This window comes from Balaenoptera acutorostrata, chromosome 8 (assembly GCF_949987535.1).
Source record: "Balaenoptera acutorostrata chromosome 8, mBalAcu1.1, whole genome shotgun sequence".
NCBI classification, from domain to species: domain Eukaryota; kingdom Metazoa; phylum Chordata; class Mammalia; order Artiodactyla; family Balaenopteridae; genus Balaenoptera; species Balaenoptera acutorostrata.
The window spans coordinates 90533382-90561165 of NC_080071.1; the positions used below are offsets into that span (position 1 = coordinate 90533382).

At 42.7% G+C, this 27784-nt stretch overlaps 1 protein-coding gene and 1 long non-coding RNA gene across 2 annotated transcripts in view; one reads left to right on the forward strand and one right to left on the reverse strand.

The window, feature by feature from the left end:
* The window catches only part of LOC103016351 (uncharacterized), a 43892-nt gene extending 40865 nt beyond the window's left edge, over positions 1–3027 (forward strand). Inside the window, exon 5 of the long non-coding RNA XR_009009121.1 lies at positions 1185–3027. This is a non-coding gene — a long non-coding RNA (uncharacterized LOC103016351). The remainder of the gene's footprint in view (positions 1–1184) is intronic.
* The window catches only part of ASB18 (ankyrin repeat and SOCS box containing 18), a 64499-nt gene that overhangs the window by 22986 nt on the left and 13729 nt on the right, over positions 1–27784 (reverse strand). Inside the window, exons 2-3 of the mRNA XM_057551875.1 lie at positions 18642–18764; positions 14921–15188 (exon numbers count right to left, since the gene is read on the reverse strand). Coding sequence (XP_057407858.1) covers positions 14921–15188; positions 18642–18764 — 391 coding nt within the window. The remainder of the gene's footprint in view (positions 1–14920; positions 15189–18641; positions 18765–27784) is intronic.

Sequence of the window (27784 nt, forward strand, 5' to 3'; positions counted from 1 at the left end):
CAAATCTGTGTTGTAGGTGGAGTTTGCAGGTGGGGAAATTGAGGCTTAGAAGAAGCCCAGTGACTTGCATAGGGCCATGCAGCCCAGAGGTGGCAGAGCAGAGACCCTGGCTGCTGTGGCTGGCTTAGTCACCCTGCCCGCCCGGCTGCTCTGCCCGTTGGTACTATTTGTGACGCACCTTCTATGAGCCAGGCATGGTACTAGGCATTTGCCATAAGTTCTCTCTAAACTTTTCATTCATCGGTTCATTCAATAAGTAGAGCATTTCCTCCATGCTCTGTACGCCAGCAGCTTGTCAGGGCGAGGGGAGGGGTCTCTTCTCTGAGCACTCCGCAGGATTCCTGGACAGACTCACTGATAGAACACTGAAGGCAGCAGAAGGCCAAGGAGGTTGCCTGGCCCGTGGACCTCGTGCTGTACAACAACAAACGACAGGAACCTGCTTTTCGTCCAGTCCTGTGGGCAACTCTGCGCCACAGATTTCATTCTCCCTGGTTTTCAGTGGCGATGTGCTGTTTGAGGGTTCAGCAGTGATCTCAAGGGTGGGGACCTGGGATGTGACGGTGACTCCACAGCCAGGACATGCTGCTTGGGATGTGAACCCCAGATACCACTGGCTAAGAGAATGAGTCAGCGACCTAACGATGGTACTGAAAGACAACAGTGACAAAGAACTATTAAACACAAGGCGAAATTCACAAAGATGACTTAAATTTTTTCGAGGGGAAACAGACATTGCTTCTAAGCCCTTTGTCAGGTGTGTTCAGCATCTGTCTCCTGAGCAACGGTTTCAGTGGCTGGAAGTCGCCAGAGTCCTTGGACAATCCCGACTGCCCTTCACTGTCCTCTTCCCATGGTTGCTGCCCGAATCCCTTCTGACAGACAGGAGGGGCTTCACGCTAGGCAGTGTGCTCAGCGAGAGTCATGGGTGTCATGAGCCAGTCTTGTTGAATCATCATTATGCTGCTTTTCCTCCTCGGAGTTGACGCAGAGGCAGATGCGCTGGAGACGTGTCCCCGGGGCATGGTGGCTGGAGCCCGAAGCCTGGGTCTGCTGGTGGGGGCAGGCAGATCGGCTGGATGCTGGGCAAGGCAGGAATGGGGGGAGGCAGGGGACAGAGGGGAGAGACCTGGGAGGAAAACACAGCTGTGCTTTCTAATGAAAGCCGTGCTTTCCATTGAAAGGAGGCTCCCTCTGTGGATTGACTGCCCAGCTGGCTGCAGATGGAGGATGCAGAAGCCGCTGCCCGGACTCTGATGGACGAGCAGCTCCACTTGGTTTCCCTGGACCTTCTGCTGAGCCTCTCCTTCGGGGACCTGCCACCCGCCCCTTTCTGCTCTGTATTTTCTTTTTTTTTTTTTTTCAGATTATTTATTAAAGAACCACCATGACCATCAACATCATCAATTTATATATTATTGCCCCAATGCTAGCCTTAACCGTGGCTCTCACAACATGAATTCCTCTTCCCATATCTTATCCACTAATTAATATAACTGTAGGCATACTATTTATATTAGCCATATCAAGCCTAGCCATTTATTCCATCCTCTGATCTGGATGAGCTTCAGATTCAAAATACTTACTCACTGGAGCTCTACGGACAGTAGCACAGACAATCTCATATGAAGTCTTGTTAGCAGTTATTCTATTCTCAGTCCTACTGCTAAATGGATCATTTACACTTTCAACAGTATTTATTACACAAGAACACCTATGACTAATTTTCTCCTGACCCCCACCCAGAATTTGATTATCTCCGCAGTAGCAGAAATCCAGTGAAGCCCCACTTGATTTAACAGAAGTAGCATCAAAACCTGTATATGTCCTCAATGTAGAAAATGTAGCAGGCCCATTCACCCCGTCCTTCCTAGAGAATATGTCAATTTCCCTATAATAAACATTTCCACAACATTCTATTTTTAGGAGCATTCGACAATCCCTACGTGCCAGAATTATATACAGCCCCAGTTATCATTAAAACACATCTAACAATCTCCTTTCTATGAATTCGTCTGCTCTGTATTTTCTTCTCCCTCCCTTTCTCCCGGGATGCTGAGCTGTGAGACGATCAAGCATAAATGTTTACAATGGAAACGGCTGATGTGAATGGACAAATCCTTAAGGGTAGTGGGGAGATGGAGAGAGAAGCTTGCTGGCCATTTCCATCCTTCCGTTTTCCCTTGGAGCAACAGCTGCCATTTAATTTGCTTCGGAAGTGTTGAATGGTTGTGGCTGCTGATGATATTTTGGGCAAATTCTCCCCGGACGGCGAGTGAAATTCTGCCTTTTGGTGGACTGAGGACTGATTAAAGGAGCAAACTTAGAGAAGTTAGCTCCACTGTTTGCTTCACTTGCCCTTGAAGGAGTATCTGACTTTCTGGAAGCTTCACTAGTGTCCCCTCCTCAACAAGAAATGGGCAACCTTTCTCTCCTCCCCTGGCCCCAGCACACTGGAGGAAGAGGGAGACCCAGAGGCATCAGAGTGAGGGGAAGAGAAGGAGGAGGAAAAGTGAAATAAAAGACTCCCTTTTAAGGCAGGGATGAGGGTGAGGGGGGTGGAGCTGGGACTTGTATGAGAGAACAGTTTTATATGCATGTATTTATGTATTTTTTAAGTCAGGTAAATTTGCATACAGAGAAATGCACAGGTCTGAGAAGTATAGCTGCAGAAATCGGCAAAGGAATACATGCTTGTAACCAACATCCCAGTCAAGACGTAGCATATTTTCATCTCTCCAACAATTTCCTTTGTGTGTGCTACCAGCCAGTCATCACCCCCACAGGCAACCATGGTTCTGAGTTCTCTCACCATGTTTTGTCTTTTCTAGAATTTTCTACTTTTTTGTGTCTGGCTTCTTTAGCTCAACAGAATGTCTTTGACGCTCATCCAGATTGTTGCATGCCTGAGTAACTCATTCTGTTTTATTTCTGAGTCATATTTAATTGTATGGACATACCACAATGAAAAAATTCATTCTCCTTTTGGTACTGATGGGCATTTGGGTATTTCTGTTTTTTGGCTATTATGAATAAAGCTGCTATGAACATTTTTATGTAAGTCTTCTTGTGGACATATGTTCTCATTTCTTTTGGATAAATATCTAGAAGTGGAATTGCTGGTAGGTGTATATTCAACTTTAAAAGAAACTGCCAAACAGTTTTCCAAGGTGATTGCATCATTATACACTCCTAACAACAGTGTATGAGTGTTTCAGTTGCTCCACATTCCTGCCAATGTTTGGTGTTGTCAGTCTTTTTGACTTTAGCCATCCTAACGGGTGTAACATAAAGTATATTTCCTCATGGTTTTAATTTGCATTTCCCTGATGACTAATGATGTCGAGCACCTTTCCATTTGCTTATTGGCCATTTGTATATCTTTCCTGAGGTGTCTCATCAAGGATTTTGCCCAGAGGGTGAAGGTTTGATTTGGCCTGGATTACCTCTTTTAATTCCTGACAGCGAGTTGTCTGTATTTAAATAGAATTTGGTAAGTGACCAGAAAATGGAGGAATCTGCCTGAGATGCCAGAAGTGGCAAGGAAGGAGGATAAACCTACGATAGAACATGTTTGAAAGGTTGTGATTAGAGATGAGCAGAGCTACTTTCTGACTGTTGGCAGTTTTTGAAAAAATTAGGTTAACAAGGTAGAAGCTATCTTTCAACATCCATCTCTCTTATGGCACTTGGCTTTCAAACCTGGCTCTGACAGTTTACGCTGTGTGCCACTTTAACGGCAGAACATGGGCTCTTGGTGAGCCTCAGGTTTCTAACCAGTAAACTGGGGATAACCATGCCTTGCAGGCCTGCGGGGAGGATCATAGCACATAAGACATTTGCAAATGCTCAGAATGTGAAGTTCTGGACTTCCCTGGTGGTCCAGTGGTTAAGACTCCGTGCTTCCACTGCAGGGATGCGAGTTCGATCCCTGGTCAGGGAACTAAGATCCCACGTGCCGCATGGCAGAAAAGGAAAAAAAAAAAAAAAAAAAAGAATGTGAAGTTCTTCTACAAATATCAAATCATCCAATGGGAGTAGCCCCTAACTGACACCTTGTTCTTTAATATTCCTTGAGATGCCTCAAAGTCCTGTTGAACCAGATCATGTTTTCTCCCCTCCACTTGAACAACGATCAGTCACTCATCTGGGATGTGGAGAGTGGACCGTTTACTGGAATATACATCAATGCTCATGAGCTGGAACCTCATGCAAGCAAACCTCCTGTTATTAGGCAACGACTTTTGGGGTCGGGGCGAGGACTCAGAATAGTTGTCCCTGTTCAAATCCTGACCAGAGAGTGCCTTTCTTTCCTCAGGAAGAGTCATACTTCATTCCTCTCTGCCCAGATTTCAACCTGCCAGGTCTGAGTTAGAAAAGAATTGTCCAGTGATTTTCTTCAATAATTTTTTCCTCCCAAGATAATGAGCTGCTTCCACAAGTCCAATTCTGGCTTACAAATGAATTTTTATTTAGTTGAATTGACACACCTGGGACCAAGAAGTAAACTTGCATGCTTTTTAACTAATATGTTTGTGAAGGAAGCAAATCCTCCTCACTTTTGTTTAAATCAAGACAGCTTTAGAGGAGAAAAAGAATCAGGACTCTATTCTTTTCTCATTTTAATTATCTCAGAATTTTAAAAAGGTCAAGGAGAGGAATCTGATAATAAATAGGGCGAGGCTGGCATGCAGGTTACTAACGTGAAGAGAGTAACTTTACTGGAACTTTTCTTTTTGGGAAAATCTCTTCAAAAGGCTCCTAGATTAAAGCTCCGATATCCCTTTTTGTGTGTTGAATTCTGAATTCTGAAGCTTGCTGGTTGGAAGGAAGCACAGATAATTTTTTTTTAAATCCCAGGAACTCAGAGACTCAAAGGTTTTAAAGTCCTGCACCCATGGAGAATTGCTGACTAAAAGCGGATGGAGCAGAACTGGGTCCCTAGGTGTGGAGACCATTGTCATCAAGAGTAAGAAAATGAAGTGGCTCTGTATGTAGGTCAACGACCCCCTCTCTACTGTAAGGTAAAAAAATTAAGGATGACCTAAAATCTACTATGTATAAAAAGATTCTGGAGAAAGTAGCTCTTTCCTGTCAAAGTGATAATGTTTATACTACTTGAAGCCAGACCTCCTCGGAGTCTAACTTTAGGGGGACTCTTCAGAGCTGAAAAGCCGTAGTCTAAACCTCAGGCCCTCTCTGACATCTGTTAACTTTTATCCTTCAAGGTAGTTGGCTATGTTATTGTAGAGGTGTTCAAGGGGACCCGCCAGCATCTTCCATCAAGTCATTGATATTCTAAGTCAGCTGTTGCATAGTTCTGCCTGAACTTCTGGTGTGTTCATCGCTTACCTTAAACTTTTCCCCAATAACCTGGATTTAAATAAGTCAAGACTGTCAAATGAAATCACCAGGGAGAAAGAGTCATGTAGAGAGACACAAGGAGACGGAAGAGAAAATGAGAAGAAAAAGAACAAAGGGGAGGAGAAAGACAAAAGAAAAGAGATTTTAAAAGCCCCATCTTAATACAAAGACATTTTAAAAGTCTTTATTAAACAATGTGCTAGATCTGAATGATTTCTGAAAAACCAGCTGAAGCCAGGAAATTAGTTTCTATCACACAGTGTATAAGCCGAGTAGCTTGAATGGTCTGCATATGCCTCAGCTCCAAATGTAAGCTTGTTGGTTTGTCTTAAGGGCTGTTGTCAGGATTCACAATATTTTGTGTTCTGAGTAGGTGATACATTCTCATTTCTTAGTAAAGAACAATATTTTTCTAATACTGTAAGGTGGAAGATTGGAGCCCAAGGTATGAAGCAAACTTGGTTTTTAAAACTGCTTCTATTTTAAAATTATTTTAGATTTACAGAAGAGTTGCAAAGATAGTGCAGAGAGTTCCCAAATGCCCTTCATCCAGCTCCCTCTGAAGTTCACATCTTATATTATTATGGTACCTTTGCCCACATTAAGAAATTAACATCAGTCCAAAACTATTAACTGACTTTGTTTGACTTTCACCACTTTTCCCACTGATGTTCACGTTCTGTTCCAGGATCCAATCCAGGATACCATGCTGCACTTAGAGAACTTAATTTTGAACAAGAGAAAAGTAAATATAGACATGCCTTCTTGGGGGAGTGGGAAGCATGGTGTGTTCCTAGACATGCAATATCATCAAATGGGTTATATTTTCCATAGGAATATGTTATAATTATGAGTATGTTCTTGACTAGAGATATTACTTGGAATAAATGATAGATGACCAACAAATATAAAGAAAAGAAACCACAAACCCCATATTAATTAAAAATAGTGAAATGTTTTTTCAATTCTCATAAAATAGACACAATGATTATACAAGAGGCCTCAGAAATTGCAGTCAGCACCTATGTAATTCTTAACTATATGCAAGGTGCTCTTCTAAACATTTTTCCTACGTTAGCTAATTTAATTCTCATAATAACCACCCTACATAGTAGGCTCAAATATTACAGTGAGACACAGAAAAATGAAATAACTTACCCAAGCTTGCACAGCTAGTAAGTGTTGGAATTGGGGTTCAACCCAGACCTCAGATGTAGCAAAATATGTACTTGTAACATATAAAATTGTAGGGTATAAAAATATGATGAATGGGGTGGGTGGGTGAGGAGAGTCAATAAATAAATGAGATAATTTCAAAAAAAAGATGAAAACTGAGTGCAATCAATGTAAAACTGCCTAATAATTTTGCCCGTTTTCTTAGTATATAGAAAGACATTTGCTTTGATTTGATTGGCTTATGTCCTTTAATAAAGCTGGTGCCTGTTTCTCTCCTAGAAAATTTCCAGTAGAAATTTACCAGCCCACACTCTCAACTTCCATGCACATAGTGGATTCTACATATTCTTAGCTCAGTGTCTAGCACACTGCTGTAAATTACCTTCCTCTCCTTTGAAACCAAAAGCATCTTGCAGGAATAGACTGTGTACAACACAGCGCAGCCCCAGCACCTTGTAGAGTTCAACAACTTGCGATTGAATGCTTGTAGGGAAAGAATCATTATTGGATGTGTGCTTTTCAAAAATAGATGGGGTTTCTATACTTTTGTCACCACATGGCAACTTTGTACACCAGCAAATCATCTACCAAATGACTCAAGGATAGAAATTGTAAGTTAAAATGAGGTGGAAGTTAATCTTTATTTAGTATCCATGCAGAATAGCTATCTACTTACAGCTTTAAAAAAATCATTGAGAAATGTATTCATAAGCATTTCTACTTTGAATCTTATATCTACATATCTTATATCTCACAACTATGCCTTATGTGAATCTGAAATTTACAAAATGAACAAAGTTAAAATAAAGAAAATGTTATTCATACCCAGATGATAGAATTGATAGAAAGAAACATTAAAATAGTTATTAGAACTGCATTCCATATATCTGAGAAGCTAGAGGAAAGGTTGAACATGTTAAGTAAAGACATGAAAGATATTTTAAAAAGACCTAAGATTGGGCTTCTAAAGTTGAAAATTATAATGTCTGAGATGAAAAATACACTGGATGGGATTAATGGCAGATCAGGGATTTCAGAACAAAAGGTAAATCAATTTCATAAGAAAAAAATGAAAAAAAAAATTAACAGAGCATTAATGAACTGTGGAACAACTTCAAGTGGTGTAACATATATGCAGTTGGAGTCCCTGAGGCAGAGGAGGGGATCATATAGAAAATATGTGAAGAGATAATTGCCAACAATTTTCCAAATTTGATGAAAAGTATAAACCCACAGATCCAAGAAATCAGTAAATCTCAAGGTCAAGAAACATGAAGAAAACTACGTCAAAGCACATCATGATCAAATTGCTTAAAACCAGTGATAAGGAGAAATTATTAAAGCCAGAAAAAAAGGACACTATATACAAAAGAACAAAGATCAGATAGATAGAAGATTTAAAGATTAAAAATTCAAGTTAGATGACAGTGGAGCCATGAGTGTAAAACACTGAAAGAAAAAAAGAACCTGTCAACCTACAATTCTCTACCCAACAAAAGTACCTTTCAAACACTCAGATGAAATAAAGACTTTTTCAAACATACAAACTCCAAAAGGATTCATCCCCAGCAGACCTTCACTATAAGAAATATTAAAGAAAGTCCTCCAAGCAGAAGGAAGATGATCCCAGATGGAATCTTCAGTCTATACAAAGGAATGAAGGGAACTTGAAATAGGAACTACATGGGTGAACATAAAAACTTTTTTTCTTATTATTTCAATATATTTAAAAGATAATTGACTTTGAACAAAAATAATAACAATGCATTGTGGGACTTATATACAGAAGTAAAATCTATGATACCAGTAGTGCAAAGGTCAGGAGGAGAGAAATGGAACTGTAGTGTCATATGGTTTTTATATTATACATGAAGTAGTATAATACAACTTGAGGGCAGACTGTGGTAAAGATGTATACTAAAAACCCTAAAGCAACTACTAAAATAACAGAACCAAAAGTTATATATAATAAGTCAAAAAAGGAGATAAAGTGGAATCATGAAAAATACTCAGTATAGAAGAAGGTAGAAAAAGAAGAAAAGGGAACAAAGAATGGATGAGATGAATAGAAAAAAATAACAGGATGTTGGATTTGAACATAATCATATCAAAATCTCATTAAATGTAAATGATCTAAACACCCAACTAAAAGTCAAAGACTACCAGATTGGATTAAAAAAGACTCAATTATAACCTGCCTACAAGAAATCCACTTTAAAAATAAAGACACAAACTGAGCATGGCCTTTAATCAATAGTCAGCAAGGAACTGAGACCTTCAGTCCAACAGTCCCAAAGAACTGAATTCTGCCTATAACTATATGAATTTTGTAGCAGATTCTTCCCCAGTTGATCCTTCAGGTGAGACCCTAGCCCTTGTTGACACCCTGATTGCAGTCTTATGAGAGACTCTGCAGTAGAGGACCCAGTAAAGCCACACCCAAACTCTACCCACAGAAACCATGAGACAATAAATGGGTGTTGTAGTAAGTCTCTAAGTTTGTGATAATTTGTTACACAGCAATAGATAACTAATGCAGATGGAAAAGGGTACACTATGCTAACACTAATCAAAGGAAATCTATATTAATGTCAGACTGGATATTTTAATATCAGACAAAGGAGACTTTAGAGCAAAGAATATTACCAGAGATAAAGAATATCTTTTAATAATGATGTCAGTTCTTCAAGAGGCAATAACAATGCTAAACATCTATGTAACTAATAATAGAGCTTCAAAATATTTGAAACAAAACTGATTGATAGAACTGCAAAGAGAAATAGACAAATCCATGATTATACTCAAAGATTTCAACACTCCTCTTTCAATAACCTGTAAAACAAGTAGGCAGAAAATCGGTAAGGATATAGGAGTTTTACACAACATTATTAGGCAACTTGACTTAATTGACATTTATAGAACACACCACCCAACAACTGCAGAATATGCATTCTTTTCTGGTGCGTATGGAAATTTTACCAAGATAGGATATATTTTGGATCATAAAACTAGACTCAATAAATTTCAAAGGAGTAAAGTGAAACAAAGTAAGTTCTCTCACTATAATGGAATTAAATTAGAAATAAATAATAGAAAGATATCTGGAAAATACCCAAATATTTGGAAACTAAATAACACGCTTTTATACAACCTATGTTTCAAAGAAAAAAATCAAAAGGGAAAATTTAAAGGGAAATTAGAAAATATTTAAAACTGATTGAAAGTGAAATTTTAACATATTAAAACTTGTGGGATTCAGCTAAAGTAGTACATAGAGGGTACATGTATAACACTGAAAGCCTATATTAGAAAATAAAAATCATCAACGACATCAGCTTCCATCTTAACAAATAGAAGAACAAGAACAAATAAAACTCAGTGTTAAGTAAAGAAAGGAGGACGATAAAGATCCTATCAGGAATCAATGAAAAATAAAACAGTAAAACAAAAAAGAAAATCAATTAAAACCCAAAACAAGACTGAACAGGGAAAAAAGAATAAAAGTCACAAATTCCAGTATCATGAAGGAGAGTGGTGATTCTACAGATTCTGAAGCTATTAAATGGATACTAGGGTACAACTTTATGACAATAAATTTAATAACTTAAAGAGATAAATGTCTTGAAAGATACAAGCTATCAAAGCTCACTCAAAGAGAGAGAAATATCCTGAATAGCACTATAGCCATTAAAGAAATTGAATTCATAGCCAAAAACCTTCTCATAAAGAAAACTCCAGGCCAAGATAGCTTCACGGATGAATTCTACCAAACATTTAAGGAAGAAATAATAACAATTTTACACAAGCTCTTCCAGAAAATAGACAGGAAGGGGACACTTCTCAACTCATTTTTGAGGCCAGCATTACTCAGATATCAAAACCAGACAAAAACATTACAAGAAAAAACTACAGATCAATACCCTTCATGAACATAGATGCAGATTGAAAAAATTTCAGCAAATCTAACCTAGCAATTTATAAACTGTGGTCTGAAGAATGCAAGGTTGGTTTAACATTTGAAAATCAATCAGTGTAAATAATTATATTAACACTAAAAAATACACCATATGATCAACTGAATATATGCAGAAAAAGCATTTAGAAAATTCAATATCCATTCATAGTAGAAACTCCCAGCAGAGTAGGGATAGAAAGGCACTCTTTCAATCTGAAAAATGTCATCTACATCTAATATCATACTTAATGGTGAAAGATTTAATTCCTCTAAGATTAGAAATAAGGAAAGTTGTCTGCTCTCATTACTTCTATTCAACATTGCACTGGAGGTTCTATCTAGTGCAATAAAGCAAGAAAAAGTACTACAAGGCATCCAGATTGGAAAAGAAGTAAAACTCTGTTTATTTGCAGATGACATGATTGTCTACATAGAAATCTTATGGAATTTATGATAGGCTACTAGAACAGTTAGTAAGCTTAGCAAGGTTGCAGGTTTCAAATTAATATACAAAAATAAATTCTTATCAATTTATATAGTAGCTACCACAACAGAGATTTAAATAAAAATATCACTTTCAAAAGCATCAAAAATATGAAATACTTAGGGATATATCTGACAAAATATGTGCAAGCCCTCCACACTAAAAACTATAAAACAAAGCTGAAAGAAACTAAAGATCTAAATAAATGGAGAGATTTATCGGGTTCATGGGTTGAAAGATTCAATATTTTTAAGTCAAGTCTCCCCAAACTGATCTATAGATTCACATTAACCTCAGTCAAAACCCAGCAGCTTTTTTGGTAGAAATTGACAAACTTATTTTAAAATTTATGTGGAAATACAAAGAGGCTAGAACAGCCAAATCAACTTCGAAAGTGAAGACTGATGCTGGAGAACTTATACTACCTGACTTGAAGATTTCTTACAGAGTTACAATATTCAATACAATGTGGTACTGGTGTCAAAAAAGACCAATAGAGCAATGTAATGGAGTAGAGACACAGAACCATGGCTCTGCCACGGAGCCCCAGCGACTTGCACGTATCCACACAGGCCACGCAAACAAAAGTTTGAACCACTGCTGATCTAAGTCTTGGCAGAGCGCCTTGTGATCCTCCAGAATGAAAGTCTTGTAAGGAGTTGCTACAAGACCATCGTCCACTCACCTCCCTATGGCCCCTGGGAGGCCGTCCTGAGACGTTTCTCATCACCTCCTGAGTTCTGATGAGGTTTGGGACTTCCTGCCTTGCCCCCCTCAGAATAGAGCTGCAGACTGTAAAACCGCTGACCTGAAGTCTAGATTCGGGTGTTCTGTAACAGGGTATGCTGCAACTCACATTGCCATTATCTGGCCCCTTTTGTTTGGGTGTTGTCCTTTGTGGTGTGTGGGACAAGGACCGTGCAGAATTGGTACTTCTGGCTATTCTTCTTTTCACTGTTTATGTAAGCGTTAAAAGTCCGAATCTAGGAGTGGCTCTGTGGATCTTTACCAGTTGAATCGGTCAGGCCTTGCCCTGTCTTGTGTGTACTTGACAAGAGAGCCAGAAATAAACCCATACATATGCAGTCAGTTGATTTTCAACAAAAGTGCAAAGGCAAATCCATGGAGAAAGGAAAGGCTTTTTGACAAATGGTGCTGGATCCACATGCAGAGAAAAAAAAGCTTCAATCCATACCTCACACCATATTCAGATATTAAAATGGGTCATAGACTTAAATGTAACATATAAAATTATTTTTAAAATTTTAGAGGAAAACATAGGAGGAAATGTTTGTGGCCATGGTTGGGCAAAGATTTTCTTTTTAAGATAAAATAACCCAACACAATCCCTAAAAGAAAAAAATGATCAGCTGGATGCCACCAAAAGTAAGAACTTCTGTTCTCCAAAAGACACTTTTTTTTTTTTTTTTTTTAAGGATTTTCTTATTTATTTATTTATTTATTTATTTATTTTTGGCTGTGTTGGGTCTTCGGTTCGTGCGAGGGCTTTCTCCAGTTGCGGCAAGCGGGGGCCACTCTTCATCGCGGTGCGGGGACCGCTCTTCATCGCGGTGCGCGGGCCTTTCTCTATCGCGGCCCCTCCCGTCGCGGGGCACAGGCTCCAGACGCGCAGGCTCAGCAATTGTGGCTCACGGGCCCAGCCGCTCCGTGGCATGTGGGATCTTCCCAGACCAGGGCTCGAACCCGTGTCCCCTGCATTAGCAGGCAGATTCTCAACCACTGCGCCACCAGGGAAGCCCCAAAAGACACTTTTAAGGAAAGAAAATATAACCCAGAAACTGGGAGATAATATTTATAAATCACATGCCTGACAAGGGACTTGTATCCAGAATATATAAAGAAATCTAAAAATTTAAGAAGAAAACAAACAACCCAATATTTTAAAAGGGCACAAGATTTGAACAGGCACTTCACCAAAGAAGATAAATGGATGGCAAATAAGTACATGAGAAGATGCCCAACATCACTTGTCATCAGGGAGATGCAAATCAAAACTACAATGGAACATTTCTGAGTACCTAAAGAATGTCTACAGCTAAAGAGTGACCATACCAAGTATTGGTGAGGATGGGAAGCATCTAGAACATTCATATATTGCTGGTGGGAATGTAAAATGGTAGATCCAATTTGGAAGGTCATTTCCTAAAAGATTATCTTTTAATCATATCATGTGACACAGCTCTGCCTAGGTATTTATCCAGGAGAAATGAAAGCATATACCCAGAAAAAGGCTGGTACACAAATGTTCATAGCAACTTTATTGTAACAGCCCCAAGCCTGAAACAATCAAGTGTCTTTCAACATATGAGTGGATAGATACATTGTGTTATCCTCTACCGTGGGATACCACTCAGCAATGCCGAGGAGTGAATTATGGATACACACAACAGTATGACAACTCTCAAAGTATTGGGATTGACATGTATACACTGTTATATTTAAAATAGATAACCAACAAGGACCTACTGTATAGCACAGGGAACTCTGCTCAATATTCTGTAATAACCTAAATGGGAAAAGAATTTGAAAAAGAATAGATACATGTATATGTTGAACTGAATCACTTTGCTGTACACCTGAAACTAACACAACACAGTTAATCGACTACGCTCCAATATAAAATGAAAATAAAAAATATATGCTTCAAAGCAAATCTTAAAGTAATATTGCTGCATGAAAGAAGCCAGACAAAAGAGACTACATTCCATTCACATAAAATTCTAGTAAATTCAGACTATAGTGACCAAAAGCAGATCAGTGGGAAATTGGAGGAGGGGGAGGGACAGATTACAATGGGGCAAGGGAACCTTTTGCTGGTGATGGCTGGGTTCACTATCTTGATTATAGGAATGGTTTCATGAGTGCATGCCTGTGTCCAAATTTATCAGATCGTATACTTTAAGCATGCGCAGTTTACTATATGCAATTACAACGCAGTAAAGCTGCTTTTGAAAAATATATTGTTTTCAGTCACTTTCCTTCAAGACTCCTGGTGGTCCACGTGCCTTTCTGAGTCCCTGCTCCACGTGACATTGGTAGGCGGTGCCCCTCCGCCTTGGTCCCTGAGAGCTCAGTAGTCCTGCCTGCCTGCGCTTGACACGGTTATTTTATTTAATCGTCATCATAGAGACAGAAGGCCAAGAAATTTTAATCCCAAGAACAGGGACTAAAAGAAATGTCAAGATGACACAACGCAAGCTGGGCCCCCGGCACAGAAATCCGATGCAATGACGCGGTGGGCCCCCGCCGTCTCTCCCAGGACCTACTGGACCCCGAGGGGACAGACCCTCCGCAAGGACAGCCGCGAGGCTGGACCCGGCACCAGCAGAACTTCCAGAACCCCGGCACCTGGGCGGGGGGTGGGCCCCGAAAACGCGGGCGCAGCTCGGCTGGCTTGTGGGACGCCGAAGCCCCGCCCGAGGAGCTAACCATTTATGTCACACTGTGACAATTATTCTGCATAAAATTATCATTAAAAACCCTAATTTTTCAGCCTCCAACCCCGCCAGTGGCCTTTTAGCATTCTCCCGCGCCGGCGTCTGCGGGCCGGTGATCACCGGCTCATTACCTCCGTGTGGCGCCGGCCCCCCCCCCGCGCTCGCAATCAAGCGCTAATTAAACCGGCGCGGGGCCCGGGCTGGGGCCGAGGCCGGGGCGGGGGGCCCGGTGGCCTCCCAGGGGCGCTGACGGACGTGGCCGAGAGCTCCCGCGTCCGGGTCCGGGCGGGGTCAGGCGGCGGGCGGGGCCGAGGCCGAGGGTCCGGGGGCGGGGCCTGCGGGGGTGGGCTTGGGGGCGGGGCCTGGAGCGGTGACGCCGGCCTGGTCCGGGGCGCTGAGGGCGTCCGGGGGCAGGGTCAGGGGTCGGGGGTCGGGGGTCGAGGGTCGAGGGTCGGTTGGGTGGCCGGGGCCCCGGGTCCTTACCCCAGCGAGGCGGCCGTGCGGCAGAGGTGCAGGGGCGCCAGGCCGTCGGCGCTGAGCAGGTCGGGGTCGGCGCGGTGCTGCAGCAGCAGCTGGGCGCAGGCCGTGTGGCCCCCCAGGCAGGCCTCGTGCAGGGCGCCGCGGCCGCCGGGGCTGGCGTCGGGGTCCGCGCCGCGGCCGAGCAGGTGGCGCACGCAGGCCGTGTGGCCCCGGGCCGCGGCGATGCACAGGGGCGTGGTGAGCTCGCGCTTGTACTCCAGGGTCCAGAGGCCTGGGGGTGGAGGGGAGGTGGGGAGAGGTCAGGTGAGTCGGGGGACGCGGGTGGGGGGAGCGGTGTCCATTAAGACTGAAATAGGGTGAAACCATCTCTTAGAAGTAGGTACCAGGTGGGCACGTAGGGAGATACACAAAGATGCTCAGGGTTCGGGACAGAGAAACCCAGTGAGGGCCAACTGGATCACGGATGAGGGCTGGAGGGAGGCGTGGGGGTAGAGGTGAAAGGGCCCTGACAGAGAGGGGCAGAGAGATAGCAAGGGAAAAAAGTGGAGGAAGAGGGGAGAAAGTAACAGCACACAGAGCAGAGACACACTGGAAAGACAGAGATGGAGAGACAGAGAGAGAAGAAATACAAAGGAGAGATGGGGGTGGGCGGTTATTGAGAAGCAAGAGGGTTTTGCCAAATATGAGGGTAACTTGGGTAAGATTTGAGATGTTAAAAGCTGAACAAGCAGGGTGGACAGTGGGAGAATTCACATTTTCCAGACTCGGAATTAGGGGCAGCTTGAGGGAGGAAAGTGAGCTGTGGATTTTTCTGGAATCCAAGCCCTCTCTTTTCGAGCCCCGAATTTACCCCTGTATCATTAAGAGGAGAAGACAACAGACAAAACAAACTGACCCACATCACCAAGGTTGCTCGAAAAAGGACTCGGAAAGTTTAGTTGTCTTGGAAGTGGCCGGGTTTCAGAAGCACCTTTTGATGTGGTGGTCTGCATTGAGCACAATTCTGGTTTGTTTCTTTGCGCTCTTTGGGGTTTTGTGTGTGTGTGTGTGTGTGCGCGCGCGTAGGGTTGCTCTTTCTTGAGGGATGAATGGAGCGGGAGCTGTACATTTCACTTCTCTGAAAACTTGGGGCTTTCAAAAGGCCGGGGGAAGGTTGTTAGCAGCCGTGAGCACTCCTGGAAATGGGGGAAAGCTGTCCCTGGTGAATACACTTCAAGGGACAGGATTTCACATGGCAGGGATGCCTTCTGATAATGATGGAAGAATCGATACTGTGGCTGTAATGAGCTGTGGAGGAGACCCTTTTCACAGGCCACCTCCTTCCCGGGACCCATGCTGAGCAGTTTGAAAGACCACTCATAATTACGCACCTCCATGCAGCGCGCGCGGTTCTAGCCCGCCCCGCGTCCCCAAGGCCCAGCCTGGAGGTTGTGCGCACTCGGTGGGGGAAGAGGGGGCCTGTCGTCCTGGTGGTGGGTGATGGCGGCTGGAGGCCCTGCGGACGTGGGCCTGCATGGGTTTGAGCTGCCCTGCCCAGTGAAGACCGGGTCTGATTTGAGGGGGATGATGGATATGGTCCTTGACCGTAACAGTGACCTACATTCTTGTAGGGGCCAGCTCCTGGTTGTTGATTCTACTCATTTTCCTGAGACAGGAAGTTTACTTACTGAGGGTCAAGGAAGGGGGTACTCCATTTTCTAGGGCATGCTAAGTTCCCACCATCAGCAGCTCTGTTCACCCACCCAAGATCCCCAAGTCTTCCCCTGGACTGATGGGGAGGGGCCTTGGTTGGGCATTTAGCTCAGCCATAGCTTAGGGCCAGCCCCCTTCTCCAGGTCCCTGGAGATGGTGATGAGCTTCTATCAGGTCTTCCAGAGAACCCTGTTCTAAGGAAGCTCTCTCATTCAGTAAACCTGAATCATCAATCAGCTTCCTATAAATCCCACCCTTGGTCCAGGTTCTGCCACCAGGAAGGACATAGAAGCAGGCTTCTCCCCAGGTGATACCTCCCTCTAGACATCCGCTCCATGCTAATGCTTTCCTGGCACTGCGAGCTTGATGGGGCCAGCATTCCGTCGTGGATGTGGTACCCAGGAGCCAGCCACTATGAACCTGTGTATCCCCTTCCCCATGGCTGCCTTCAGGAGGAGCTGAATTGGCCACCAGGAAGTCCTCGTACGAGCGAGGGCAGTGTCGGGGCCACTGTCCTCAGCCCGGGTTTGGTCATTTCTGCTACTGGACCAGCTGGGAGAATTCAGGTGGCTGCGCTGAAAGAGCACAGGGTCCAGAAGTGTCCATCCTCTCTTCCCAGCCTGCACCGAGGCCGCAGGCCAGCACTAACTCCCAGGGCTGCCCTTCTGCTCGGTCATATCTCAGGTCCCTTCACTGCCACAATGCTCTAATCTCCTGTCGTACAGCTGTGCCGTAGAAAAACAGCAAAGTTAGGGGTGGAAAGATTGAGGGGGAAAACAGGAAGGAGGCTTTGATTCAGACGATGAACTGACATTAATATCTATCAGTGCAACATTTGAGTGTGTGTGTGTCCAGGGCTGTGAGGCATGTGATTAAAAACAACATTAATCGAACATTCAAGCAGTTGGCATTCTTGGTTGAATGGTCACACAGCCCGCTGGAGGAAGATGTGTGCCCCATCTGGGACAGGTGAGGGAGAGGAGACCCAAAAAGGCTCTGGGATGCCTTTGGCCGGGAGGGGTTTTGGCCCAGACTAGACCTGCGCGTGCCTTTCCCGCAGCCTCTGCCGCCTCGCTGGCGACTCTGAGCTGCTTAGCCCTTTGGCAGGGTTTGGGTTTATTCCCTTCTCCCTGTGTGAGGTGTACACAGACTGGGTCAGTGCTTTGGAAACCACCCTTCCTGATTCTTGGCCTGCCAGAGATCACGAGTCAGGGGCACGGGGCACTGGCCATTGGCCCACTGACCACAGAGTCTGAAATCCTCACAGATTCCAACACATGAACCCTCTCGGTAAACGTGTGGCATCGGGATGCACGGGAGGAAGGGTGCCCAATGCGGAGTGCCGGCCAAGGGGGCCACAGTGCAGCCTGATGGTCAGAAAGTCTGTTCATCCCAGATGGGGGGTGAGGGGGCTTCTCTCTACCTGGGGGTATGTTTGCCTGCCCGGCACATAGCGACAGTGTCCAGGCGACAAGAATGCAGACATACACAACTTAAGGACCTCTGGTTTCTCCCCCTCCTCCCCCTTCCCAGGCTCCCCCGGGTTCCAGGAGGAGCGGCTCCTGAGAGCTCTCCCTCCACGGTGCTGGCTGTGTCCCAGCTTCCCCGCTGGAGCCATGGCGTTCTCGGATCCACAGAGGAAACTTGCCCGGTGCTGCTCGCCAGGGGCCCGCTCTGGGCGCACTCAAAGGAGAGGCGTACTTTATCCCCTGCCTCCCTGGCTGCCAGATCCAGGCTCTGGCAGATCAGCATTCAAACCAAAGCTCTTTTTAAAGACAAGAGGCACCTCCAGCATGGGAAGGGCACTTCTCACCAACAGCTTGGCCTTTCCAATTTGATCTCTCTCATCTCTCACCTAAAAACTACATCTTAAAAATTATGCACGCAAAGTTTGGCTTCTAGATGTCTTTTGCTCGAGTATGTTAAATGCAGCACCCGTGTGAGCAGTCTACACACTGGAGCTATATGTTCAGAGGTGTGTTAGTAGTTCCTTAAAAAAATAAATAACCGGGCTTTAAAGGAGCAAAGGTACCTGACGGTCCAAATGTGGCCAGGGATTTCACCTGCCACTCCATCTCATCCTTCTTGATCTCAAACACCACGTTGGCGTCCTGGAAGAACTGGTCCATGAGGAGCTTAAGATGGTCCAGGTCTCCTGTGACCAAGGCAGTATGGTACTCGAGCACCGGCCACCCAGCTCTGGCTTGAGGCTCTTTTCCCATCTTCTGAAAGATCTGAAGTTTCCCTCCAACTGGCTCTGGCTGTCTCTTCATTGCAATGCCGATGATCTCGGAAAAGTTCTCCAGGAAGGGGAAAGATGGTCTTACGGAGTGTGAGCTATTTCTATTGTTATTACTCAATTGTCATCCAGCTGGGGCTGGGTGGTGGTGTATTTATAACTCGTGTGGGCTCTGATGTGATAATGGTTACTTGATATGGCCAGCATCATGTGACCACTAATATGCCAACGAGCTCAGCCACCCCCGTGTGATTATATAGATGTAAACTCTAGAGACAAGCACATCTGTACATCTTCCAAACAGCTCTCCGCACGACAAGGGCACACAGCCTAAAATAGGCAGGGCTTCTCTTCCCTGCTCTGTAGGGTGTCTTCTTGCTTTCATCCCATCCACTTCCTTAGCTGTTGTGGCCAGTGGTGAATGGATGTGTGTTCTGAGGGCTGTGTCAGCCCCAAGGCTGTGTGAGGGAGGCCCAGCTGGACACTGCAAATGACCAGGCTCTGCACAAGTGTCCCCGGGTGGGAGGCTCCGTAGTAGGACAGACCAGGGATTCCCAAAGGCATCATCTGGGGCCCCAGGTGGCCTGTGAGTTTCTTCCAGTTGTTGAGAACTGATCCCAAAATGCGCATCCCTTGCTGAAGATGAGAGATGCCACAATTTTTTTTTTTTTAATGGATGGTAACAGTTCTTTATTAGTAACTTACTAGTTACTTGCTACACTGTAGTTCAGGGCTTTATTTTATTGTCTAAAAATTAATAAAATCTAAAAATAGAGTTACCATATGATCCAGCAATCCCACTCCTAGGCATATATCCAGAAAAGATGAAAACTCTAATTCGAAAAGATACATGCACCCCTATGTTCATAGCAGCACTATCTATAATAGCCAAGACATGGAAACAACATAAACGTCCATCGACAGATGAATGGATAAAGAAGATGTGATCTATCTATCTATCTATCTATCTATCATCTATCTATCTATCTATCTATCAGGGACTACCACTCAGCCATAAAAAAGAATGAAATAATGCCATTTGCAGTGACATAAATGGACCTAGAGATTATCATAGTAAGTGAAGTAAGTCAGACAGAGAAAGACAAATATGATATCACTTATATGTAGAATCTAAAAAAACGATAAAGATGAACTTATTTACAAAACAGAAATAGACTCATACACATAGAAAATAAACTTATGGTTACCAAAATGGAAAGCGGGGGAGGGAGGGATAAATTGCGAATTTGGGATTAATAGATACACACTACTATATATAAAATAGATAAACAACAAGGACCTACTATAGTACAGGGAACTATGTTCAGTATCTTGTAATAACCTATAATGGAAAAGAATCTGAAAAAAATATATATATATTCATATATATACATAAAACTGAGTCAATTTGCTGTACACCTGAATCATTGTAAATCAACTATACTTCAATGGAAAGTTTTTAAAAAAATTTATAAGGTCACTTTTTTCTTATAACATAGATAAAACACAATTCTCATATATTTTTTCCAATTCTTGTTTTTCCCTTGCTAGGAAGCTGGGATGGGCCAGTGGAGTTGGCCAACAGGATCCTGTGCCACGTCTATGTGACTTACAATAAAAAATGTGACCAGAGGCTAGAGAGAGGAAGGAGAGTCGGGAGGGCACTGCCTGGACCAGCAAAGGGGGTGGAGCATGTGCCCAGGAGAGTTAGGCACAGAGGCTCCGGGGGAGGGAGGTGTGAATATCAGTAGCCACCATCCTCTCAGTGCCAGCGGTAGCCCAGGGATCGTGGGATCCATTGCTATGTGGTGTTGCAGTCAAACAGCATAGAGACAACAGGAGAAAAGACCTGATGTCAAGGGTTAGGGCTCACGAGGCAGCACGTCTTTAGTCAGAGCTGGACTTTGTAAGCACCCTCTTTTCCCATGTCCCTCTCTCTCACTCTCATTCACTCCCCAAAGCTGCCCCCTGACCACCCCCTGCCTCCCTCTAAGTCCCTCTAAAGCCTGAGCAGGATCTCTCAGAGTAACCTGGCCCCTGGGGTGCCCCTTTCATTGAGATTTTCCACAAAAGGGGGACCCAGCAGAATACCCTTGACCTTTCTTAGCAAGGCTTGCAGTAAAGAGTGGAGGGGAGATTGGATGCACTTATGATTTAATAAAGATGGTTTACCCTCATCATAGAGCTGATTTGCAGGCATAACTGTATTACATGGGCTGACCCAAGGCCTGGAGCTTCCCCCAAATGGTAAAACCCACACCTTCTCTACAGAAGGGGGCTGCAGGGTGCTGGGATGGGAGAGGTGTAGCCTCTGCTCATCTGTGATGCTTTGTGCAGGCGGATAAGTGGTGTTGACAGTGCCTCAAAGGCTGAAGGGCTCACGTTGGTGAAGACAGTGTAGGGGCTGGGGGTGTCCCAGAACACAGCTGAGCGCTACGGAAAAGGCAGTGGTAAAGACTACGCAGACCATGTTTGCAAGGAGCATGCAGCCTTTATCAGACACAAGAGACAAGAGCATACGGAGAATGACAAGCAGCAACACTACGGAGACCATTTCCCTTCTGGAATGCCCACTAGAATAAAGTCATCTGTTCTTCCCTCTTCATTTCCATATTATGTCATTGCTCTATTCATTTCAGTAGCAATATTAATTCTTTGAGTATTTCCTTTCTTTAAACATAGCCTTTCTGCCCTGTTATTTTCTCAGACTGATAGCTTGTAATTAGATACATTTCTGAAAGACTTTTTATATGCAACTATAATCCAGGATCCAACCGGAGCCTGTACTTTAAACTGGAGCATTCTTTTGTACCTGATACATGTTGTCATGGGCTATTTTTAAAAGGGGTGGGACCCTGGAGGTGAGTCCAGGGATAAGAGCCATTCCACCCTGTGTTCTATGCTAAATTTAGCTTTCCAAGTGTTATATTTGTCAACAGCACCCTAAATACTCAAGCTTGATTTCAGTGGGTAGGTGGTAGTAGTCCAGAAACAGACTTGGTTCTTTGTGAGAGCTTTAAAAATAGCTTATGGTAGACAGAAATGGTTTCACAAGTAGGACATGGAGATTAGTTCTACACGGCAGCATGGCAGAGTTGTTGTTTTAAAGAACAAGAAGAGCTGTATGTGTGACTCTTACATTTAAAATAAGCCAAGCAAAATAAAAAGAAAACCAAAAAAACCCCCGACAAATGGCTGAAAATCAACCCATTCATTCACCTATTTATTCAATAATCATTTGTGTAATATTATGTTCTAGGGTGTGCTATTAGGTTTTGGGGATTCAGAGACAAAAAATATAACACATTTACTCTCAGGGAACACATAGGGTCCTGGCCACAGCAATTAGGCAAGAAAAAGAAATAAAAGGCATTCAAATTGGAAAGGAAGAAGTAAAACTGTCACTATTTGCAAATGACATGATACTATATACAGGAAAGCCCAAAGATTCTTCCAAAAAAATACTAGAACTAATAAAAGAATTCACTAAAGTTGCAGGATACAAAATTAATATATAGAAATCGGTTGCATCTCTCTTCACTAATAACAAACTATCAGAAGGAGAAATGAAGAAAACAATCCCATTTACATTTGCATCAAAAAGAATAAACTTACCTCAGGAGGTAAAAGACCTGTACTCAGAAAACTGTAAGGCATTGAGGAAAGAAATTGAAGGTTACACAAACAAATGGAGAGACATTTGGTGCTCATGGATTAGAAGAATCAATATCATTGAAATGTTCTACTACCCAAAGCAATCTACAGATTCAATGCAAACCACATGAAAATACCAATGGCATTTTCCACAGAACTAGAAAAAATAATCTTAAAATTTGCATGGAACCACAAAAGACCTCAAACAGCCAAAGCAATCTTGAGGAAGAAGAACAAAGCTGAAGATATCACACTCTCAGACTTGAAACTATATTACAAAACTATAGTAATTTAAACAGTATGGTACTGGCATAAAAATAGACACATAGATCAGTGGAACAGAATAGAGACCACAGAAATAAACACATATGGTCAATGAATCTACAACAAGGGATGCAAGAATATGTGATGGAGAAACGTCTCTTCAATAAATGATGTTGGGAAAACTGGACAGCTACATGGAGAGGAATGAAACTGGACCACTCTCTTACACCATATACAAAAATAAACTCAAAATTGATTAAAGACTTAAATATGACTTGAAACCATAAAATTTCTAAAAGAAAACATAGGCAAATGGAATATTACTCAGCCATAAAAAGAAATGAAATGGAGGTATTTGTAGTGAGGTGGATGGACCTAGAGTCTGTCATACAGAGGGAAGTAAGTCAGAAAGAGAAAAATACCGTATGCTAACACATATATATGGAATCTAAGGAAAAAAAAAAAAAGGTCATGAAGAACCTAGTGGCAAGACGGGAATAAAGACACAGACCTACTAGAGAATGGACTTGAGGATGTGGGGAGGGTGAGGGGTAAGATGTGACAGGGTGAGAGAGTGGCATGGACATATATACACTACCAAATGTAAAATAGATAGCTAGTGGGAAGCAGCCGCATAGCACAGGGAGATCAGCTCGGTGCTTTGTGACCACCTAGAGGGGTGGGATAGGGAGGGTGGGAAGGAGGGAGACACAAGAGGGAAGAGATATGGGAACATATGTATATGTATAACTGATTCACTTTGTTATAAAGCAGAAACTAACACACCATTGTAAAGCAATTATACTCCAATAAAGATGTTTAAAAAATAAAAAAATAAAAAAGAAAACATAGGCAGTAACCTCTTTGACATCAGTCTTAGCAATATTTTTTTTGGATATGTCTCCTAAGGCAAGAGTAACAAAAGCAAAAACAAACAAATGGGACCAATTCAAACTACAAAACTTTTGCACAGTGAAAAAAGCCATCAACAAAACAAAAAGGCAACCTACTAAATGGAAGAAGATATTTGCCAATGATATGTCTGGCAAGAAGTTAACATCCAAAATATATTAAAAATGCATACAACTCAATATCAAGAAAACAAACAATCCAATTAAGATATGGGCAGGGGACCTGAACAGGCATTTTCCAAAGAAGACATACTGATGGCCAACAGACACATGAAAATATGCTCAACATCATTAATCATCAGGGAAATTCAAATCAAAACCACCATGAGATACCACCTCACACTTGTCAGAATGGCTATCACCAAAAAAGATCACAAATAACAAATGTTAATGAGTACATGGAGAAAAGGGAATCCTCGTGCACTGTTGGTGGGAATGTAAACTGGTGCAGCCACTATGGAAAACTGTATGGAGCTAAAAATAGAACTACCATATGATCCAGCAATTCCACTTCTAGGTATTTATCTGAAGGAAAAATAAACATTAATTAGAAAAGATATATGTACCTCTATTTTCATTGCTGCACTATTTACAACAGTCAAGATATGGAAGGAACTTAAGTGTTCATCCAGAGATGAATGGATAAAGAAGATGTGGTATGTATATACAATGGGATATTAGTCCACCGTAAAAAGAGTGAAATCTTGCTATTTGTGGCAACTTGGATGGCCTGGAGACTATTATGCTAAGTGAAATAAGTCAGACAGAGAAAGACACATATTGTAATATCTCACTTACATGTGGAATCCAAAAACAAAACAAAACAAAACAGAAACAGACTCACAGATACAGAGAATAAGCTGGTGGTTGCCAAAGGGGAGAGGGGTTGAGGGGACAGGTAAAATAGCTAGGGAGACTAAGAGGTACAAAATTCCAGCTAGATAAATAAGTCAAGGGAATGTAATAATACACACAGGGAATATAGTCAATAATATTGTAACAACTTTTTATGGTGACACATGGTAACTGGTCTTATTGTGGTGAACATTTCATAATGTATAAAGATACCGAATCACTATGTTAGACACCTGAAACTAATGTAATATTGTGTGTTAATCATAACTCAATAAAAAAAGATCACATGGAAAAAAGCAGTGACCATAGGACCCCAACACACAGGAGTTCTTTATCTTCCTTCCCACCAGCTGAACGATGTCCTTTAGTTACGTGAGTAACACTGTTTCCTCACCCAGCTCTCTTGGTTGGGCTTCTCCTTTCCTGCTGCACACCAATTCTGCCCATCAAAACCTTGCTTGGATCAAGCCATTTGTATCTCATTTTTATCATCCTCATCCTTCTCAGCTTGTTTAAAAGGCAATGCATAGCCTTCAAGATGTAACGCAAGTCTTATCTTCTCTGCCTACTTCAGTCCATATGAAAACTCAGTTTCTTCCAAGGGTGAATTTGTGTACTGAGTTGCTCCGTAATTGCCAAAATCTTTGAGAAACTGAGATAAAACAAGAAGGACCAGAAGACTAGAGTTTTAGTTTTCAAATAGGAAAAGAACTTGATTCTTCAAAGTCTGAATTGACGTCAGTTCTGGGCAAGATCCCTAAATGGATCATGAAAAGGATTGGTTGGGAGTATTTAGAAAAGGAAGTGGGGGCACTTGGAGCTCTGTGGGTCACTAGGAAGAAATGAGGGTGGACTCAAAGAATTTTCTTTTGTGTCATGGTTATCTCATTAATATGCAAGGAGATGTAGGCATAGGTATGAATATTTCAACCTGTAATCGAAGGTTGAAAACCTTTTAGAGAAGATGGAAAAATATGGGTCTTTGTTTAGGAAAATATTGCTAAAAAACTTGAACTGGAGAAATAATATACATGGTGCCTATAAAGCAGTGGCTGTAGAGTGGAATCACTGAGGAGCTTTAAAAACATTGATGCCTGGATCCCAGCCTGAGAGGTTCTGATGTAATGGGCTGGAGGGAGCAGCGTGGGCATCAGGATGGTTAGAAACTTTCCAGGTGCTTCTAACATGCAGCCAAGGTTGAGAAACATTGCTCACAAGGGAAGACCAGAATCTGTTTCCAGTCTGATACTGTATAATATGCTTACTGATGATTTGAGTGAACATGTGGATGAGTGGGTATCAAATTGGTGGGTGAAACCAATGTCCCAGGTCCATAGGATCCTGCTGTCCGCGTGAATCACTTGGTTGAAATTGCCACTCACTGCCAGGGGTCCCCTCGTTTCTGGCACTAGAGGTTTCTCTTTCTTTTTTAAAAAATTTATTTATTTATTTATTTTGTTATTTATTTATTTATTTATGGCAGCACTGGGTCTTCGTTGCTGCGTGCGGGTCTTTCTCTAGTTGCGGCGAGAGGGGTCTACTTTTCGTTGTGGTGCACAGGCTTCTCATTGCGGTGGCTTCTCTTGTTGCGGAGCACGGGCTCTAGGCACGTGGGCTCAGTAGTTGTGGCTCGAGAGCTCTAGAGCGCAGACAGTAGTTGTGGTGCACGGGCTTCGTTGCTCTGAGGTATGTGGTATCTTCCCGGACCAGGGATCGAACCTGTGTCCCCTGAATTGGCAGGCGGACTCCCAACCACTGTGCCACCAGGGAAGCCCAGAGTTTTCTCTTTCTTGTTTTTAAGCTCAGAGTTAGTCGTGCTATGGATGTGGTGATGTTTATACCTAACTTTAGGTGGCCTAAGTGCAGCAAATTATTTGACTTTATTTTAAAACCCTCAAAGCATGCCTGTATAGAGTAACTTGTGTCAGTTAGATGTCAGTTTGAGTTCCCTTACTCACTGGGACCCTTGGTTTTGTGTAACCCAGAGTCCTCCCTGGAACCCTGAACACCCCTGTGTTTTGCCTCCTCATGTTTCCCCACTTCTGTGTCTGCTCGAATGTGTGTGTTCTGTCCTGCCTGTGGCACAAAGTTAGCTCATTTAATTTTTTTTCTGGTTGGTTTGTTTGCTTTCAAGTTAGCCAACCAACAATATTACCTAGCGAGTTTGGTAACTACACTGAGGATGTGAAGGGGTCTATCACAGTTTGTACAGGCTTGTCCCACGAATCTCCTCCATCTCTGCTTCCCCTCTCTCTGGTGCAAACACTGAAATCTTCCTGCCTGTTCTCCCTTTCAATGTGGTTTCACATATTCTCAGGCCTGGCTAGTTTCAGCTTCAGCTTCAGGGAGCTGGTCAAGGAAATTCTTCTGAACAAATACAGTGCCCTTCTTGAAAGAGAGGGGTTCTGATGAATAAAATTTTCTCCACATCAATATGTTTAATACTTTCAGTGTTTCAGATGAAGTTTCAGATGGTACCTATTTGACGGAGGAACCTCATTTGTAAAGAAATTTAATTGCTGAGACCTTTTATTGCAGAGTGTGGAGTGAACTTAGGAGAAGACAAAAATGCAAGCAGAAGAGGATACGCAACTTTTATCTGGATGATTCAGTGAACAGACTAAATCTCTCTATCTAGCTTGCCAGGTAGTCCACTGGATGTGAATATACTTTTTTTTTTTTTTTAACATCTTTATTGGAGTATAATTGCTTTACAATGGTGTGTTAGTTTCTGCTTTATAACAAAGTGAATCAGCTATATGTGTACATATATCCCCATATCCCCTCCCTCTCGTGTCTCCCTCCCACCCTCCCTATCCCACTCCTCTAGGTGGTCACAAAGCACAGAGCTGATCTCCCTGGGCTATGCAGCTGCTTCCCACTAGCTATCTATTTTACATTTGGTAGTGTATATATGTCCATGCCACTCTCTCACTTCATCCCAGCTTACCCTTCCCCCTTCCCGTGTCCTCAAGTCCTGAATATACTTTTGTAAAGAATATTTTGGGGACTTATAAGCATAATGTTTTGCCCATGGGAGACATAAAAACTGGTTCTCCATACCAAGTCTTGTAGCGTTGGTAGCTAACAAGAGGGAATTTTTGCTTCTCGATCAAATGAGACAAAAAAAAAAACAACCCACCTTAAAATGATAATGAGATATACAAATGGTAGTGTTCAAATGGTAATTACTATTTTCATGTGATATCAGGATCTTTGCATCTTGCCATTGAATTGATGAATGATTTCCTT